The 21,307-nt window shown below is 38.1% G+C and overlaps 2 protein-coding genes and 1 pseudogene across 19 annotated transcripts in view; 2 read left to right on the top strand and 1 right to left on the bottom strand.

Moving 5' to 3' along the window:
- LOC145482671 (endothelin-converting enzyme 1-like) overlaps positions 1–21,307 on the bottom strand; it is a 434,574-nt gene that overhangs the window by 212,037 nt on the left and 201,230 nt on the right. The window lies entirely within an intron of this gene.
- Positions 1–21,307, top strand: part of LOC145482666 (pleckstrin homology domain-containing family M member 2-like) — a 152,297-nt gene that overhangs the window by 58,900 nt on the left and 72,090 nt on the right. For all 18 annotated transcript variants that reach the window (XM_081461297.1, XM_081461280.1, XM_081461292.1 and 15 more), the window contains 3 exons: positions 3,384–3,483; positions 5,032–5,056; positions 11,319–11,381. In XM_081461297.1, the coding sequence (XP_081317423.1) occupies positions 3,384–3,483; positions 5,032–5,056; positions 11,319–11,381 (188 nt within the window). The remainder of the gene's footprint in view (positions 1–3,383; positions 3,484–5,031; positions 5,057–11,318; positions 11,382–21,307) is intronic.
- Positions 19,188–19,991, top strand: LOC145482751 (uncharacterized; annotated as a pseudogene).

Here is a 21,307-nt window from a genome sequence, read left to right as displayed (position 1 = left end):
GATAGAAACTTAAATGCAGTTTCTTCCTGGGCTAATTCAATTCAAGAAATTCCGGGTTTTCTAGCTGAGTTTGAACATATTGTGTAGGTACAAATTTTCTACACAGCTAGAAGAGCGGAGATGCCATCACGCAGTTAGTAGTTTATAGAAATTATGGTATTTCCACTTGACTTTATTTGTCAGTCAATGATTCAATTGCCATAAACCATAGAGGATTGGCTAAGTGTATCTCTAAAACTGCCACTATATAGTAAGTTATCAGTGATTCAATAAAATAAATAAGTGTTAAAATCAATTCCCGGAGTACTGTAGAAACGTTCTTTATCAGGGATGTCGTGGGTGTTGCAATGCAAATGAAAAAACATACATACTTATACTAACTTAAACAAAAAAAGAAAACAAAAAAAACATTTTCCATTATTTTATCTACACAACGTTTCAAAAATTGCTTTCCTCGGTTGCTGGAAATGAATATTTTACTTGAGAGTGGCTATCCGCGTCACGCAATTGTTTACATTCCAACGCCGGATTTTGGGCAAAATCTATGAGAAACACAGGCCAAGGCAGGCGACTTGAAATCATTTGCCCAGAGATGTTTTTTGATAGCCTAACAGGTGGGTGTATATTTAACCCGTAGAAAGTGTTTTTATGGTATTTAAAGTTATAGCCCATAGAAAAATATGGTGATGTTTTCATGCAATAATTCTCTTGCGACACACTGTAAAATTTTGCGTGTCAGTTTGATCTCTTTTCGGGCTCAGAACTAACTTTGATTTATTTTATTTTTCGCTCAGTCATACCACGAAGACCTGAACTGAATATAAAATCCATTGAAAGATTCTCAAGTAGCTGTTCTGCGGAGCGCGAAGGAATCAAATATTCGGAAAATTCAGCAAAACCGGAAGTAGATTTTGAGCCCAATCGGGTCAAAATCATTTTTGGCGTATTTCTACCAAAGAAAGCTGTATTAGCAGAAACTAACTATGGCCCGTTTCTATTCTTACTAGGACCTATCTATGGACAAAATAGAAGCGAAATCAATTTTTCGACTTGTACCATTGATAGGCGATTTAGGTCCATTTTTATAGGCATTTACTCTTAATTACTTAAGTAATTCTTGGCCTGTTTGTTGCATTGGTAAATACAAGGCTTTCACCTTTGTATTTAAGGAGCCGTAATTTAGGGGCCAGAATTTGTGTCATAGTTTCGTGTTCAGTGTTAAGTTTTTGCTTAATTAGTTGTCTTTGTTTTGTGGCCTTTTGTACATGTTATGTTCATTTGCATACTCTATATATGTTCAGCTCGCGCGTAATTTATTTAGTTAGTAGTGGTTTGAGTTTCTGTGTACGCCTTGTCTTGGAATTGCTCCAGTTTACAGTTCGTCTTTGGTTTTGGGGTTCATCACATTCCTCTTTTGTCATGTTCAATCTTCATAGTAAGTGAAATTAAATTAAGCTATGGCAAGATTTAGATGTGTGTGATTAGCGTGTGCAACAACAGATATCATCTATTTGTCTGTTATACAGCTTTGTGCAAAGGTAATGAATCTCAGTTAAATGGCAAGGTTGTCTCAGGTACAACTTTCTTGGTGTGCAAGGTGGTCTCAGGAAGACTATTACATGAGATTGATTGCTGTGGTGTTGTTAGACATTCAATGTTAGCAAAAGAAAGTATTTAATTGAACATGATTTCTCAAACAAAACAAGTAATGAACTCGATGTTAGAACCAGGGTTAACAGACTTGATCTTCAATCAGATAGTGACATACATGTACAGACTAACCCCTTAGTCTTGATCTGCAAGCAAAATTCAAGAAAGCAGCAATCTTCAACCAGTGCAGTATAAATAATTATCTACCTTACCAGACATACAGTGTACCCATCTTATCACACATTCATTTGACCTGCTAGCAGGCATCCAACATGTCATTGTCTGTTTGTATTATTTTCCTGATGTTACTGTATTTTTTTTCTAGATATTGGTAATTTTAATGATAATGATAATTATTATGATAATAACAATGATATATTAATATTATATAGCTCCTTCCTACAAGATTTAAAGGTGAAACAAAAAATAAATAGATCTTTGATTTGAGTCAGATGTACAGTAATTTTAAACTGATTTTTATATTAGTTGCAGTAGGCGATGATCATTTTTCAATATAGTTTGCATTCAGTCACATTGTAAATCATATTGGAAATCATATAATCTTCATGGTGAATTTTCAGTTCATCGTGAAGAGCAACTCTGCATCTGTCCTGTTTGTGAAAGCTTGCTAAAAGTAATTCAGCTCATTCAGGAACAGTTTTTTCAGCTTATATCAATATCTTTCAGAGCAAAAGCAGGGGCATCTTAGTGTAAAGTAATGTGTCTAAAGCTGTTATACAGCACTTTGCAAAAGCAGTGGAAATGAAATTTGCTGATTTCCAGGAAAAAACTGCCAACTTTTGCTTTTGGGTAGCTTTGAATAACAGTTCACCAATTTTTCACAGATCTGTTGTTCTTATTTTAGCAACATTTTGTAAAATTATATCAAGAAGTGCTACTTAAGTTTGCAACATTTTATTTTGCGTAAGAAGTTTTTTGTTTGGACAAAACAAAGGTTCCCTTAATTATGTTAAACAAAAGTTTGCCTGTCCTTAGGCAAAAAATTGTTTGTGATGAGCATAGATTTGTTTCTGCTGAGTACAAATTTGTCTTTGGTCAGCAAAATTCCCAGCATGTCCTTAATTATTCACGCAGGTGAAATTTCACCAAGATTCACCTCACACTGGCAGAAAATTGCCTGTTGAAATTTTTATGCTTTTGAACACAAACTTTTGTATGAGATCGAGTTGATGAAATGTTGCGTATAATATTTATTGCCCTGTAGTAAATTCCGTGATATATCAGTGAGGTGTCATTATCATCATTGCTGAATTTTCCACAAAATGTCAGTGAAATTTTGGAGAACGTCAACAATAATTGAACAAAATTCATGAACTTCCTAAATTGGATTACTCTTACATAGTACTATAATACCATAAGTAGCAGCTGAACATAACCTCCTTTAATCTTTGGTTGAAAATTTTGATTATCATAAATGATTAAATTTTGTTTTGAAAAATTTTCTAAATCTTTGAACCAATAACAATTTAATCTAACATGACTTTTGTTTCTAAAAGGATGGAAATACTTTAATACTTTGTTTGGATCAGTCAATCTTTGTTAGCCCATTTTCATTAAGGTGAATTAGGGAGCTATTTCCCTGACTGAGGTTTATTATTAATATTTGCTGAAGTCCAAAAGTAGTATGTTGGATTATCCAACCTTCATCAGCTCAATGAAGAAAAACATTGCATAATATTTTTATATTGTTCTTTCCTTTGTTTGACTTTCAGGTCGTGTGTGGATTTATACAGCATTCAGTGATGGCTTACTTGAGAGCTACATTAGATTATTTGTAGATGGTCAAAAACTTGCCAAAAAATTCTACACAAGGTGAGAGCTAAAACAGAAAAAATTGAGTGACAAAATTAACAACTGATTGGAAGAGGGCATCTAGTTCCAATCCATTCCTTGGTTATCAAGATGCAATTTGAAAATTGAAGAGGGGCCTGCCTCCCAAGTTAGGCAACTTTGAGACTACTGTTTACAACATTCCCTGGTCATACCTGCTTTATGTATTTCCTTCTTTGCACAAGTGCTTGATGTATGGCGTGAAATGATGTTGCAACATGAATTAAGTGTTCAGTAAGAATGTGCAGTAGCAATGGGTGCTAACATCCTTAAGATCCCCAACAAGATCCTTGAAGATTTTTATGAGTAACTTAGAAGTCCCTTGAAGATCTTCAAAAGATTTTTGCCAGGGTTCAGCTAACTCATGTTAGGTGAAAAAAAAATCCCTAGAGCATTGAATGAAAACAAAATAGATGAATATCTCTGGAATTGAAGAAAAGAGCTATTTGAAAAAAGTAAACAGCATTTTCTCATAGACAAGCTGTTGATTCTTTTAAAAATGGCTTAGATAGGATGAATTTCATCATAGTAGCACTTAAAGGGCAAGCTTAAAGTGTTACTGTTATCAAATTGTTACCCCTTGAACGTGTTTTTAAGTGTATTACACAGAGTTATACAAAAGATGAAAAATGCCATTTTCTATTTCCAAATATCTGCATTAGTTCCAAAGAGATTTAAGTTTGTAAAATGTGTAAAATATGCAAATGCAAGGACTGATGACATCACACACTAAGCCTTATATTACATCAGTATATAATTAGAGTTATCTCAATTTATCTCAATTTTCAGCAGATACTATTGAAACTTGGTAGGGTAATAGTTCTACAGGCAACACACCCACAGCTTTACGAAATGTTTGTTCCAATGGCAGCGCACTCTTTTTCAGTCCCCAACCTTATTTCAATATTTTTGTGATTTTTAGCCGAAACACACTAAACAAGGCCAAGAACTTGACGTAACATATATGCCTATGACCTATATGTTTGCTGGATCTTTGAGATTAGACACCATTGGCAAATATCAAAATGGAACAGCTAAGGCGGCCAGAAAAGCCTTTAATATTGGGGAGGTCTGGAACCCAGTATGTTGCCCTGGTAACAAAACTGTTGTGCCCGTATTATGGAGCACATCTAGTAGAATCTTGCTACAAAAAATGAAACATTATGATACAAATTGGCTGAAATATCTTTCCTCACCATATTTGATCAAAATTTGGTTGAGTTTATGACATTGTAACTTGGCTAATGTGAATATTTTGAAAACTTGAATATCTCAGGAACAAAAAGAGATATTTGAAAAACAGTAATCAGCATTTTTCTTCTCATGCAGATACCTATTTATGTTTTAAAATGGCTTAGATGGAATAGATTTGCATTTCATCATAGTAGCACTTTAAAATTCTTTTTTTCTCCCATAATGGAGCTTGCCTGCAGCTTGTTCCGAAGTTGTAATGCTCTGAACAAATAAACATATTAGTTATAATAATTTACCTATATTGTGTAATAATCATGTTTAATGTTACTTTTAAAGGAAAGCCTTTGTGCGAGATAAAGAGGTATGAAGCTGACTTTCATTGGTTAAAATTTATGTATTCTGTATATTTTTGATTGATATGTATAATGTATGGTTCCAGAACATATCCATAACCCCACCACAAAGGGAACTGGAAATTCCAAAGGGTGGGAGGTCAAAGACCCAGGAAATTCCAGAGGGAAGGGGGCTTGAATGGTCGATTTTAATTTCCTGATGCCTTCAATTCAAGTTTTTACAATAACTGTCTAATTTCTTGTGGGCTGATTGGCTCATTTTTATCATCAATAAGAGTACAGACAGATAAAATTTTAATTTATGCAAGCTTTCAAGTTCAACTTTCAGCTGTCAAACTGTCAAATTTTTAACCAATGAGATTTTATTGACTTTTTTTAAGAAGCCAATCAAAAAGCGAGAAAAGCTATTGACAATGCTCACGTCATTTTACAATTCACCTATCTTTGTTTACGGCAAGTTTACGACGTCTTTTCCCCCCATTCGTTCCTGGCATTTGACCATTTTGGGGTCTTGTTATTGTGAAAAACAAATTGACATCAGGTTTTTATGCATCTGTCCTCTTATTGATGATAAATTTCATCATAACATTGTCAAAGTTTACTGCAGAACCACTCGCCTGCGGCTCATGATTCCACAGCCACTTGGACAATGTTATGATGCAATTTATCATCAATAAGAGGACAGATGCATAAAAACCTGACATCAATTTGTTAAATTGATCTACCTGTACACAAATTCTTTCTTACCTGCTAAGTAGATCTTTCACATGAAACAATAGTATCTTAAATACTTGTACTTGAATCATGTTATATTTGAAATAAATTTTCTTTCTTCAAAAAGCACTTTAAGGGCCAACAAGTGTGAAAAATGTGCTGTTTCGCAGACGTGGCCCCCATTACTTGTTACTAGTCTACATGAAGTCTCTTTATGGACCAAAAAGCACTGGTGACTACAATCTTGGACAGAAGAAAATGGAACAATTAGCCCCCATCCCCCCCAAAGCAATGATGAAGGCACAAAGGAGCAAAAACGTACCATTTTGGCATCATTGAAATGGGGGGAGGGGTAGTCCAGATGTTCCATTTATTTTGTCCAAGATTGTAGCTGAGTTTCTTTTCACATCAATCTTTGAATTTCTTTGAAGCTGTTGACAGGTGGTCGCTTTTTTTTGTGAGAATTAGTTTCTTTATAATGTTTGAAATGCTATTACGATTTCAGAGAGGTGAGAATTTCGTGTTCTTGTTTATCTCTGCCATTTGCAAGTAATTTTGCTGTAAAAATTGCCTTTCTTCGGGAGCTTGTTAACAATCCTGTTCACATTAAAAGGTGTCAATTTCATCCATACCCAGCTTATCAGTCTTTCAACGGAAATTGTACCAGATTAAGAAAGGGACAATATGTTGTAGGAAGGTAATTTGACAAGTTGCCATTATGTCTATTTACTTGTAAAGCATGTTTAAATAAATGTCTGTATGTGTAGATTATGCTTATGATATGCACATGAGGGGTCGGTTACTCATTTGTTAAGTTTTTGTGCTATTTTCACTGACCACTAAATCAGATGTTAGAAATCAGTTCATGAGTAAATAGTGCAGGTGTATACATTATTTTATATATTACATAAGTACATGTGTTGCACTAAAACTGGAAACTTTTATTGTTTGCTTTTCGGTCAGAGTTCATTGGCAGTGACTTCCAAATAACAAACAGAGCAAAGCATGAGCTCAATAGAGGCTAAACATTGTGCTCAATAGTGCGACATAGGTGAAATTGATGGAAGCTGATACTGGTATTGAATAGTTCCACAGCAAAGTTAAAGGTCAACAGAAGGCAATCCATATGAGTCTTCTAATATTGATGGTAGTATTGTATTTTACAGTAGTATTAAGTGGCGCGAGCTGAGCCTGAATTGTAAAGTTTTGCAAACCAAATCTATTTTTGCTCTGGGCAAGTGAGTAGATTTTCATAAATGCAAATTGAATGCAAACTTAAACATTTTGTCTAGAGGCCAAAATTTTGAGCTTGTTCTTTTGTTTACATATCGGGTTCATGCTGAGTTTACGTATTGGGTTTATGCTGAGTAGGCATCATACCAAAGTCACACAACAGTCATGCAATTTTTTTCTCTTGTGGCCTTGAGAAAACCTTACAGTCAGGTAGGCATATATACACGAGAATTGAACCTTTAAACCAAGGGGACATGTAACAAAATATGTGTGTGCAACTTAATATATTAAATATGTTAAATTTGACCTGTGGAGAAAGATGTAAATACATCAGTTATCATGGCAGTTTTGTACATACAGTAGCTAAAGACCTGAAAAAAGGCTTGAACAGGATTCGAACCCAAGACCTCTGTGGTACCAAGACAGAGGTGAAATTGATGGAAGCTGATACAAGGCGAATTTCACTTTGGGCGAGTGAGAAGATGTTCATGAACGCAAATCAAATGCAAGCTTTAAAATTGTGTACAGGCCAAAATTTAGGAGTAAATGTCAGTAACAATCAAAGAAATCGCGGACACAGCTCAAAATTCAATTTTGCCCATACTTTGTACGTTGGTAGGCCTTAGTCCCATACATATGACAAGGATGTTTGTTAAAATTCTCGCTTGTTTGGTAGAAATCAACTTGAAACGGTTTACAGTGTTTTCTTATAAACCGATAATAAAGTGTAGTTAATGTAGGGCAAATTGACTGCTTGATACTATAGCATTTGAAAATTTTTGAGTAACGTTAGAATAGTATACTAAGCCAGTTAAATTGAAGTGTACTAAGAAGTTGTACGAGTATTATCGTTTCTGTAAGAAAAGCAAATTGAATAAAAAGGAACATTTGCAAGTGCTCCTGTCTTCTCTGCATTCTCAAAGGTGAACCACACATTTTATGAGTGTTCCAAGTTCCTATCTACAGTGTACATGTGGGGGGTACTCCCTTACATGGGGTTTATAGGTTTGTGCAGCCTCAAAGGGTATGGTTTTCAGACGTTTTGGTCATAAAGAAGGTATCGTCATATCATAGGTAAAGTCTGCATACAAGCCAAGTGGCCCATCAGGTCGGAGCTTATCCCGGTTTCTGTAGCATGAAGCGACTAGGAGTATTTCTACTCCCCCTGGATGGGATGCTAGTCCATTGCAGGGTTACCCCCAGCATTAAGTTCGCCGGTACCCATTTATACACCTGGGTGGAGAGAGGCACTGTGAAAGTAAAGTGTCTTGCCCAAGAACACAACACAATGTCCCCGGCCAGGGCTCAAACCCGGACCGCTCGATCTGGAGATGAGCGCACTAACCATGAGGCCACCGCGCCTCCCATGTCATATCATAGGGGTCAGCGATATTCCACATGGGCTGTATTGTGTGTGTAAAACGAACATGGCTGCATGTCAGCTGAGAATAAAGTGTTGTGTTCTCAAAAGCTGTTGTTCCTTCGAAGAAGAAGCTTTCCCAGCCGGTCAACACTTCTGTTTACATATTGAGTTCGTTTACGTATTGGTGGGAGGCACGGTGGCCTTATGGTTAGTGTGCTCCACTCTGGAGCAAGCGGTCTGGGTTCAAGCCCTGGGCAGGGATATTGTGTTCTGTTCTTGAGCAAAACACTGTACTCTCACAGTGCCTCTCTCCACCCAGGTGTATAAATGGGTACTGGTGAACTTAATGCTTGGGGGTAACCCAGCGATGGACTAGCATTCCATCCAGGGGGGAGTAGAAATACTCCTAGTTGCTTCATGCTATGGAAATTGGGATAAGCTCCGGCGTGATGGGCCACTTGGCTCATATGCAGACCTTTTTACCCTACCTTACATATTTCAAGTTTACTGTTTTGTTTGCATTTTGGGTTCTTGCTTAGTAGGTGTCATGTCACACAACAGTCATGCAAATCTTTCTCTAGTCAATCTATCATTTATTTACCCTCATATTGTCTAGTGAGCTAAAAACTCGTTTAAAATATGTACGTGCAGATAAAAAACGAAAATGACAAAATGAAAAATATAATATATCTCAATAACAATGTTTTTCTACTCAATATCGTTTCATATGGACTTTAATATAGCTCTGTTTCATAGACCATCAAAGCATTGGTCCACTCATCAGTTAAATTCCACGTACACTGGAGCATTGCTAGAGTTTATATACATCAGCAATACAGTATAATTGTGATCTTCACCAAAGCCGTTACAAAATTCAAACTTAAATAGAAAAAATTCAAACTTAAATAGAAATATACCTTTGTAACCTTATCATTGGTCCATTGACTCTCGGGGCTTTTTGCCAAAAACACATTTTTTGGACATTTTGGAGATTTTTAGACTGGATATGGGCCAAGTTAGCTCCAATCTACTCCAAAAGGCATTTGCAACATGACAGCATGCCTTTCTTTACACTAGCATCGCGTTTTATGACATTTTTGCTCAGGCATGCAGAGAAATCAAACTTTTGAGATGTGACCTACATCTTTAGGCTTTTCACTCTGATCTGGGTATCATTGGAAAGATCCTTTCCTCCTGCAGAAGGTGAGTATAGATGATGCCAATTTTGGTCAGGTGATGACGTCAGAAGTGGAACAAAGGCCAAGGCTCATCACGGCTGGTTATGGGCGGCAGGGGAGTCAATGGGTTAAGATTGAATTTAAGGAGGAACTTATGCTTGTGCCTGCAAGTTGATACGAGCTCATTACATTTGTTAAGTGTTGCCATGTCCAGTTTATATAAAATATAGAATTTCTCTGTATTACATAGGTTACATCATTTGGTAAGGTCGGTATAGGATTTCAAGATATTTCAGTCTTTCTTTTGATCTTTTATCTGCCATAGATGTTTGCTTAGTTTGGTGTCATTTTTTGCTTACTGGTGATTTTGCTATCTCGTCTTAAACTCCGTGGTGGTGAGGCCGACATATGTCACTGACAAAATACAGCGGATGCTTTGAGCTTTCTTTTTAACAAGCTTACTTCATATTGCATAAAAACTTATTTCTTCAAAATTGATTGTGAAGTTTCTCTATCATCTTAAAGATTTAGCGATAAGACTCAATGCTGAGCTTGCTGATTGCTATATCAAGAGTAACTGGCATTATATAGTCAAGTAGGTGGTAGAACTCCAGTGGTTGTTTTGAAAACACCGGCTTTGAACTTTCTTTTAACAAGCTTACTTCTGATTACACAAAAACTTATTTCTTCAAAATTGGATGTGAAATAACTCTGCTGTCTTAAAGATTTATCAATAAGACACAAAGCTGAGCTTGCTGATTGCTATAACCAGAGTAACCGGTGATATAGGATCAAGTAGGCGATGGAACTCTGGCAGTTGCCCACTTGGTTTGAAAATACTGTATGATGATGCTTATTTTGAAGAACCATACATGTCATTCGAGATCTATTACATTTTGCATTAATACATTATGCATTAGGAAAGTTATCACATATTGCGTTGAATACTTTGTTACATTTAGCAGTGTAACAACTCTAACAACTTTTAAACCTGTCTCTGCGTGGAAATTCTGTGATACATTCCGGCTGTCAATCTGCCCATAAATTTTTAGTCATGGACACGCTTATTTTATAGTATGCTCGACCTCCTATCTTAAGCCATGTTTGAGTCACCTTTTACCTCTGTTTCAAAACGAGTGTTTGCACGAAACCATTTATATGAAAATGGGTTCTGCTTACCGCTTCATTTTCATGTAAATCGAACTTATTTTCATAAGAAAGGTTTTTCACGAAGGCTTGTTTTGAAACAAAGGTGCAAAGTAACTCGGAAATGGCCTGTTGATCAACTAGACAACCAAAATGACTTAAGCAATTGATTACCATTTCCAAAGAAACACAGGATACCCTCAATGCTTTCCGCTGAAAATCTGTATACATTGTTCTCAGCTGCTGCGATTATAGCCACTGCACAATGAAATTATAAACAATCCAGTACGATACTGTCATTTGTTTTTTTGTATTTTCACTTTATCATAAAATATTCCATACAAAATCAAAGAGCACCTCAAAAAATGTGATCTGACTAACCTCCAGCACAAAATCTCCCATAGAAGTTAAGAGAGCGTTGATTAAAAAGCATTGGCATTTACAATTTTTCTGTTAATTAACCTCTTTTTTTGTTAACCACAGTGATCATCACAGAGCTTGTGACATCATAAGGATCATTGCCATGCTTGGAACTAAGTCTTTCAGTCTGACTCAAAATAAAACATCATACAAAAAGTGGCCAAAGTGTATTAATACAATTAATGTTCTTTTGTATATTGTTTGCTTCCTTTATAGAGACTTGCTGTTCTCCAGACATTAGTTTCTGGTCTTGATTTCATTTCTATTGTCCTTGATCAAGTAAGTTTACTGTGGCCCTCATTGTCATCTATGACAGACTGAAGAGTGTGTAATTAAACTTAAAGACTTTTTGTGTTAAACTGAATCAAAACGTAATAATAGAGCTTATATTTGGTAAGATAAGGTAAAGAATTTGATCCCACCATTGCATCAGCCAATGCATCATTAATACATCACCGGCTACCCTCTCTCATACACACTGCTGACATGCCAGCTAACAACCAACTACTGTGTTAACTACTGACACATTGACTGGCACAGAATGTCAAAAAGAAAAGGAAGGAAACATTAATTCAGAAATCAAGTCCCTTTAATTGGTACAGTTATAGCCTTTTGACTATAATTTTTGGTAATAGGACTTAGTGGAGTCCAATTTGCTCTGTAATCATATGGATTGAGTAATAAACAAAATCAGGTGAGCTCGAAGCAGGAGTCTGATTTGTTAATCACCATTGTGATTACAGACAGAATTGGACAACACAATGTCCTGTTACCAATTAATCATTTCCATTACAATTTCCCAAAAATGTAACAGTTTCACTTGAAAATAGTTTTAATATTTTTAAATATGATAATTACAAATATGGAGAATAGATTGAAAAATGGCTGTAAAGTTTCTTTGAAAACAGTCACTGTAGATAAACCTTCACAATTTTACAGTTACTCATTTGAATTGGTTACTATTAATTGAGATCAATGTTGTGATTGATGGATTTAGTTGAGAGGACTTAAAATGATTGGCTCAGGTAATTCTCCAATTACAGGTGTCTGATTGCAGCCTCAACTGTCCAATTACACTGTCGGATTACTACTTTGCAGATTAATTAATGCAAAATACAGCAGTTTATGCACCAATCACATTTGAGGAAATTGTGATTGTTATGATTAATACTTTTAATCTTGCTTTACAAGTTTAACACATACCTATGTACATATGTACAGTTATTGTGTGCCCTAATATGACAAAACGTCATAAGGAAGGACAAAAACCTAGTAAACCAGTACAAGTTTAGATGTAATTTTGAGCCAGTATGTGAAAATGGGACTTTTTATTGCCATTATAGCAGAGCTCCGGTGGCCCGAAGGGCCCCCAAGCTGAGCCCCATACTCATATAGGAAAGAAAAGGAAACCCACGAGTTGATTTTCTCATGGTTATCATGGCTAGCAGTATTGCTCATGGGCACGTACGCTTGATGACAGCAGCGGCGATGACAGAGTCGCGCGACATCCCGGGCATACTCCAAATAATAGGTTGACAGAGACATGCAGCCTTGGTTTACCATGTACTTCTTTGATATTGGACATCCATGTTATGATCAACTGACACCTGTCAAAACAAGGTGTCTGCTGACCAGTATCACATAACCATATCGCGGGCTCAAGTTTACATCTCATCGAGGTCACTTGTTTTTTGAAGTTGACCGCTGCCCGAAGTGCTGGTTTTCGATTGGATGACGGGCTCATGTCAGGTTAACTTGTTGAAAACAGGGCAGGATTGTTTGGAAGCCGGTTAACACTAACCCAGGATTGAAAGTTAACCGAATTATAACTTTTTCTTCTACTGACAAATGTTTTTTGCTGCTTTGTTTTGTGTATATGGTGATTATTAAAACTCAAAACAGAAGGCCAAACATACAGAAAACCTCACTGCAAAGTTACAAAACTCAAATCAAAATTCTACCTTTTCCTGTTAGCTTAATCGGGCTCTGAACAACCCAGACCAGGAGCTCCGTTTTTAGGCTAGTCTAAATCTATATTAGAATCAAACACTGCAATAATTATTGTCTGGAAATTAATATGGTGGCCTCCTCAAGTGAAATAAGTTTTTCATGTTTTCAGAGCTAAACTGATAGAGGTTTGTCATTAAAATGAAAATCTTAAAATAAAAATACTGGTGCTAAAAGTCTCTATTAGGTACCTTTGCTTGGATGCAGAATGCTTCTAAAGCATCCAAAGTATAATATGAGACATTTAGCACCAGGGTTTTTGCGTTAACTGCAAACTTCAAACAGCAGATTCAGGTTTACTCTGGATAAACATCATTCAAGCTTCTTTTCGGTGTTAAAAACCTGTGTTGGAAACCTGTGCTGGTTTGTTGATGTTCTTGATACCCCTGACTCTCTCAAGCTGCTTGATCTCTTGGAGTCTGTTGATGTTCAGCAACATGTCACCCAGCCAACTCATGTTCACAGACACACACTGAATCTTATTATCCCTCAGCACTCTGATCAAATTGTCCAGGATCCACCACAGACTGATCATTATTTTTTGGACCATGCATCACTCCGCTGTAAGCCATTTCATGATGAACCAGTGGTGACTAGTCCAGTGTTGGAAATTAGTGCTTGCCCACTCACCAAAGTGAGTGTGAAAAGTGTCCGGCGAGTACAAATCATCGATCACTCACCGCAATTTTCATTTTTCCACAAGCTTAAATATTGACTCCTTTGTACTTTGAATTTTGGCAAGAACATCTCTGAACGAGAACTTACCAGTGCCTTTTTTACTTTTTTTATCTTCCAAGATGCCCAAATAATTTACCTATCATACTGCTCTAGTTGAGCCGACAGTAATTTGTGAAGATGGCACATGAGAGGAACAAGGATGTTTGCTTGTTAAGAAGCAAATCTCATGAAGATGTATCTTGAAATAGAAACTGCTTCAAAAGTTTAAGTGCCTCTGTTGCAGTTATCTGTGCCTTTTAGTATAATTTTTCATTGAAGGAAAAAAATGTCAGTCTTCCACATGCCGACAAGTTGTTTACTGAAAGTGAAGAATGATCGCAGCCACACATTGGGAGTGAGGTCAATTAATGACCTTGCTCCCAATGTGTGGCTTCATAGCTCATTTAGTAGAGCATTGCACCGGTATTTTGCTGAGGTCACGGGTTCGCATCCTGTTGAAGCCCTGATTTTTTCAGGCTTCTTTCCAATTGCTTAAATTGGAAAATTTACTGCAATGATCTTTCTTCACTTTTATCTACTACCGCGTTTAAATATGAATTATTTCATATATACTTCACAAGTTGGTTACTGTAGTGTGTCTTGATTCCACAAATATGCATGAATTTGGTAGAGCCAGCTGTTTAGTTAGCTGTTTTTTATTTAAAACTATGGAAATCATTATTGTGGAAAATTTTCAAGAAGTGTCAAAAGTTAATGATAAAAACGAGGATAAAACAATAAAATTGATATGCAATCTTAAGGAGGCGTCTCCTAAATGGACCAAACAGGAAAGCTCAATACGAAATGGCACTGAAGCTGGGCCTTCGTGATTATGAGATACCGAAAAACGCATGATTTGTGAATCACTGCTGAGATTTTGTGGGAGAGGGGAGGCATCTTTCTGAGCAAGCAAAAATTACACCAGGCAAGTGGATTTTGAGAGTCACTCCCCCGAATGGTGAGTGCTGTCAAATTTAGTTTCCAACACTGGACTACAAAGGTTGTCACTTACAGGAAGCTCAAATCTGTTAACCTGGATTCACTAAAAGGTGACCTATCTGCCTCTGAATTTTGCCAAGAACAATCTGAAGAATTATCGCATCTCACCCCAGAGGGAGCTGACTTGTTTTTGTGTAACTATAATGGTACCTTGTCCAACATGATCAAACATCATGCACCATTAAAGAACAAGACGCTTGCTGCGTGTACATAGGCAGTCATTATACTGAGAAGCACTAGTTATATTGCAATTGAGCCAAATGTTCTGGGTTTGAAGTCGTACGAAATTCAATTGAATCGATGTGCTCAAGCTATTCTGCCTTTGATTTCATTTCTTAGAATCGATTAATAGCTTGATACTACTTTGCAGGTCTTTAGGGCGTGAAATGAGTCAAGGTCTTTATATCAACCTATAAATGTTTCAGTCTATTTTCCTTAGTCTTGGTCGTCGTTGTCGTCATTGTTTTTTTTTGCGTTTCCCAAGCAAGCGAGACATTTTGAATTTCAGAGTTATGGCAGTGCGTGACATTGAGCTACGAACACGTCCGTTGGAAAACATATACTTATCTTGTGATTTTGAGGCCATTCAGAAGTTAAAGTATTAGGAAAAGTGCTTAGGTAGAGATCCTGTCCATGCTTTTGTGTCTTCCAAACTCAACCACTGCAACTCTCTTTTGTACAATGTACCGAACTGTGCTTTAAAAGAGCTCCAGTCTGTTCAGAACGCCATTGCCTGACTTATCGCCTGTTCCGAAAGTACGACCACATCACTCCAATACTGAAAGAATTACACTGGCTTCCTGTTTCTGAACGCATTAAATTCAAGATTATGTTACTTACCTTTAAGGCTCTTCATCAACAATCTCCTGTCTACATTCAAGATCTAGTAGCGTACTACCAACCTTCCAGAATCCTCCGATCATCACACTTATTACTTCTTAACCCCACAAATTTTCACCTGAAGACGTATGGTTCTCGAGCTTTTGCTGTTTCCACTCCTGAACTCTGGAACAGTCTACCTGTTTCTATCCGCTCATGTGACAATCTAAGTTCTTTTAAATCTAAACTCAAAACTCATCTTTTTAAGAAAACTTATTATTCTTAGCGATTTTTACTTTCTATTACTTTCTTAAATGCACATTTTTAATTATTAGGATTAGTACAGCTCATTTTGGCGAATTGTACAGCTCCTAGAGCAGGCATGGATAGGTGCTATATAAATATTTATTACTATTATTATTATTATTATTAGGTAAATGCTTGTTTGCTCAATACAGATAATCAGTCACCTAGATAGCCAAAGTAAGTTCCAGATGTTTACACTATTTTCCGGCCGCAATGTTTGTGTACCGCGGAGTTACACCAACATGGTGGCTCCATACTGGGCTCTGTTAATTTGTGCAAAATATTTCGACGAATATCTGAGCTTTGGGAAAACGCACAGACTTAAAAATTGGAGAAGTGTCATCTTTATTAATCTCCTATAACCACACGATTTCTTGAATTTATCCACTGAATGGTTTTCAAATAATTTTTTTATATACTGCATCAGGATTGCGTGACAGTGCAAGCCAAGAATTGTTTTACTGGGGTCAACATACACTAATTTCTTTCAGCTTAAATGTGCAATAATTCGCTACATGGGTTTCATTCTTGTAAAGACATAACTCTGTTGCAAGAAAATAACGTGAGGATATCACTTAGTTCGAGATTTCAACTTTATTATAATTTACAAAGTTTCTCAGAACGTTTTACTTAGGTTATTCAAACAGATACATTTGTAAACAAATTCTCTAACCTTTCTACTCTTGTTGCTCAGACGTTCTTGAGTTCGTGCTGGGATTCTACTTGGTTCACAATCACGTCTGAAACTACAATGATGCTTCTGAAGATGCTTTTTATCAAGTTGAAGAGTTGACAGCCCCAGTTGATAGCTCCTTTAGTATAACACGATTCTTGATAAATTCACTCAAAATGTTCGCTCGTAAATTGATCTCTCATAAGGCTTGCAGACTGACCAGTTCCGAAAACGCTTAACGTCTTTTAGTGTTGGTCTACTGCAAACAGTATGTTCATTTGTATGTGATTTCATTGCCCCAGAAATCATGGAACCATGCTAACTTTTTACGATGACAACTTTAGTAAATTCCATGGGCTGTGTGCATGCACAGGTGACGCATGTGCTTTAGAGACCAGACGGCAATTTGTGACTGAACGAGGAAAAGGAAAAAATAAACGGAGCTGAAATTTAAACCCAGGCCTCACTGCCCGGGTAAAAAGACTGTAAGAGCTAAGCTGAGAGTGCCTTGGTACAACATTGATATAGGTAACCTTAAATGAATAGAACAGAAATCTGAGCAAAGGTGGAGAAAACTAAATTGCTGTCAGATTTGATTACTTTTAAGTCTGCAAAAAACATGTTACTCATCTCATGAATCAGACTATGAGTGTTTTATACCAACTTTATCAATGAGAATAGGAAGGCTATTTCGAGCTACCAAGAAAACGGATGAATTATCTTTTCGTGACTATCATGATAAAATGGTCCTGGCTTATGACATCAATGACTTTTTCTTTGGTAAGATCACCACCAGAATTCGGGCAGACATCGATGCCACCCCCATGGATTATGCAGTATCCATTGACTCAGAAGTAGGAAAGGGTCATACATGCTTATTTTTAAGAGCCTTCCACCCTCTTACTGAAAGTGAGGTATGAAGCTCTGATCCATAAGTCACCTAACAAGTCTTGCCTGAGGGACCCTATGCCAACATCACCATCTTCAGTCGTCTCGATGTACTCCTCCCTGCCATCATGCCCATAGTAAATTTGTTGCTCTCCATGGGCTACTTCCCTGCAAGGAAGCCCTAGTAAACACCCTCCTGAAGAAGGCTGGCCTTGATCCGGCATTCAAAAACCTACGACCTGTGAGTAACCTTCAGTTTCTATCAAAACTAACAGAACATGCCTGTATTTGACCAGATGTACAATCACATGATGGATCTTCCTCTGTATCCTCTGCTTCAGTCTGCATATAGGAAAGGCCACAGCACCGAGACCACTCCTAAAAGTCCAGAATGATATACTTTTGAATATAAACCAGCACTTTTAGTTCTTCTGGATCTCAGTGTAGCTTTTGACATGGTAGATCACAAAATCCTACTCCATCATTTACAATTGAGTCTTGGCATTAGAGGAATAGCTCTGAAGTGGTTTGGGTCATACCTTTCCAACCATTTGCAATGCGTCTTTTCAGCAGGCTGTCTCTCTGACAGTATCAAGTTAGTATGTGGTGTTCCTCAAGGCTCATGTTTGGGACCCCTGCTTTTTACCATCTATTCTAGCAAGTTATTTGGGGTGATAAAAGATCATCTCTCTGTAGCACCCGCATATGCACACAATTCACAACTCTACTTGTCCTTCAAGCCTAACCAAGTCAAGTCAAGTCAATCCAAAGCAATTGAAGCCGTGGAACTCTGCATAAAGGCAATCAGAGGATGGATGATTACTGATAAGTTAAAATTGAATGACGACAAAACTGAATTCTTAATAATTGGTACACGCCAACAGTTTGGCAAAGTTCATATTGAGAAGTTTTTAATCAGTGATATAGCCTTGCTCCTGTTACGGTTGCAATAAACCTTGGAGCTTGGTTTCATACCAACCTCAGCTTAGTTTCAAACATTGCTAAAACATGTAAAGCTGCTTTTTTTATCTTCTTCATAATATAAGACACATCAGGAAGATTCTTACGACAGAGTCTTCCAAGGTGGTAGTGTATGCTTGCATAATGTGACACATTGATTACTGTAGCAGTCTTCTCTATGGACATTGACCAGAAATATGGGCACACAGCCCTAAGGTTGTTTCGTCAACATGAGCATTGCTCACGCAAGCTCACACGCTATACCAACCATCTCACCTTTCTCACAAGGTGTATTAAGAACCACATTGTTCCAAGAGATCTGCAAGTTCGGCCACCAGTTCCCACCAGAGGTGCACGCAGAGTTGCTGAACTAGCATCCATGAGATTCCTGAGAGAAAGAATCAGACTGACGCAGAGAGCCAAGGGAGATACAAAGAAAGAAGCTGAATCAACAGCCCAGAGCATAACATCTGCTCTTTCTGCGGATGACGCTGCAGAGGTACTCGACAAGGTCAAATCCACTATCCAGCGAATCTTTAATACCCCTAAAGACCGTCAACAGTGCTAGTTTGAGAAACTTTTGCGAGAGAAACAGTCTTCTGTTTCTCCTACAACTTTTGTTGACAAAACAAAGTGGGTTATCAACTTGTCATCCAGGACCCTTAACGAAGCTGAGGTGTCTTTACTGAAGAAAGGTCTAAATTTCGCCATGACTCCTACGAGCATCCCAGCCACCAAGATCATCAGCAGTCAGGCTACTAGATGCGGAGCGAGCAGACACAGTCGGGAGATCCGTCAACACCATCCTTCAACAGGCACAACCATCCACACCCAACATCACAAAGGAACAGCAGGAGGCTCTTAAAAGCCTAAAAGAGGACAACTCCATCATGGTCCTTCTGGCTGATGAAGGTCACGCCAGCATGATCCTGGACGCTGACACATACCACGCAAAAATGTCAACGCTAATTGATTCCGGACCATACCAGCTGCTCAACAAAGATCAGACAGACCGCTTGACCCAGAAACTATCTGGGAAGCTGCTAACCCTGAAATGGAATGGACACATATCAGAGGCGGTTTATAATAAGATCAGACCCTGACACAAACAACCACCTAGGATCTATGGTTTGCCGCAGATCCACAAGGGCGACACACCGTGTAGGCCAATTGTGTCGTGTGTCAACACCTTTGCATATGACCTGTCTGCTTTCTTGGCTAACGTATTATCTCCTCTTGCAGGTACCTCGAACTTCACAGTGAAGAACTCAACTGACTTCGCCTCCACTATCACCAGTGAAGAGATCCAGGACCACGAGATCATGGTGTCTTTTGACGTAGAGTCACTGTTTACCAACATACCGATTGAGGGCGTCGTACAAGCCACGTTACAAAAAATGGAGAACGACGCAGGCCTGGCTGACCGCACGACACTTACACCAGTTCAAATCGCGGACCTCTTGGATTTTGTATTAAGATCTACGTACTTCCAGTACAACAGATCAATTTATGAACAATGAGACGGCGCAGCCATGGGGAGCCCTGTATCCGCAGTTATTGCTAATCTCTACATGGAGATTTTTGAAGAACAAGCAATAGAGTCCGCACCTTGCAAGCCTAAGATCTGGAAACGCTATGTAGATGATACTTTCACCATCCTGGACCGGGATAGAGTTGACGTCTTCCTGCAACATCTGAACAGTCAACAGCCATCAATCCGTTTCACCATGGAGATCGAGAACAACAGCAAGATCGCCTTTCTCGACACGTCAGTTTATAGAGAACCTGATGGCTGCCTTGCCACCAATGTCTACAGGAAACCAACACATACTGATCAGTACCTAGCGTATGATGCACACCACCCTCAGTCAGTAAAGCACAGTATTGGGAAGTGTCTGTACGACCGGGCTAAACATCTTTTGACCAAACCATCAGTAATGACTGGAGAGAAGAAACATCTGTCATCTGTACTTGTTTCTAACGGATATCCCTCCCCTTTTGTACATAAGATCACAAAGACACGAACAACCCCAAGAAGAGAGCCTGTCATGGAATTTAAATCCACTGCTGTTTTACCTTATGTCCAAGGAGTTTTGGAGTCTCTCTGCCGCCGCCTAGAACAACAAGGCATTCGCACCGTCTTTAAGTCTGACACGACTCTTCGGTCACACTTAATGCGACCAAAGGACACCGTCAACCCGGCTAAACAAGATGGTGTTGTCTACAGGATTCCCTGTGAGTGCAGCAAAGTCTACATCGGGGAAACAGGGAGATCTGTGCAGGAGAGGATCAAAGAACATGACAGGGATATACGACTTGCCCGTACCCAGACCTCTGCCGTTTCACACACTCACGAGACCGGCCACTATCCTATCTGGAATGAGGTCAAGTTTATTGATCGAGATCCTCACTGGTAAACACGTAGGGTAAAGGAAGCTATTCACATAGGACTTCACCCTAATAACATCAACAGGGATAGTGGAATTGAAATTCCTGAAGCATGGATACCCACAATCAAGAAACACAACAACAGGAGAATGGTACAACAGCAGACCACTGAGGGAACAGCTACTTGCCCAAACAATGGAACAATAGGAGGATCGAAATGCACCAATCACAGCCGACCTTTGTGATATAAATGATACCGTGCAATCAGTCGACCTTATCGCCTGAAGAAGACTAGCAGTAAGCAGTCGAAACGTCGCGATCTACATCTCAAGTGACTACATCGTGAGAGAAACGATAATACACTTTACTATTGCATCTACCATGATGAATAACAACAACCTTTTCCTCAACAGTCTTCTCTATGGTTTACTGACCACTCATATCAATA

Source organism: Orbicella franksi, chromosome 3 (assembly GCF_964199315.1).
Source record: "Orbicella franksi chromosome 3, jaOrbFran1.1, whole genome shotgun sequence".
In the NCBI taxonomy this organism is placed as follows: domain Eukaryota; kingdom Metazoa; phylum Cnidaria; class Anthozoa; order Scleractinia; family Merulinidae; genus Orbicella; species Orbicella franksi.
The sequence above is the reverse complement of the archived record's forward strand: the minus strand, read 5'-3'. Positions and strand labels throughout refer to the sequence as shown.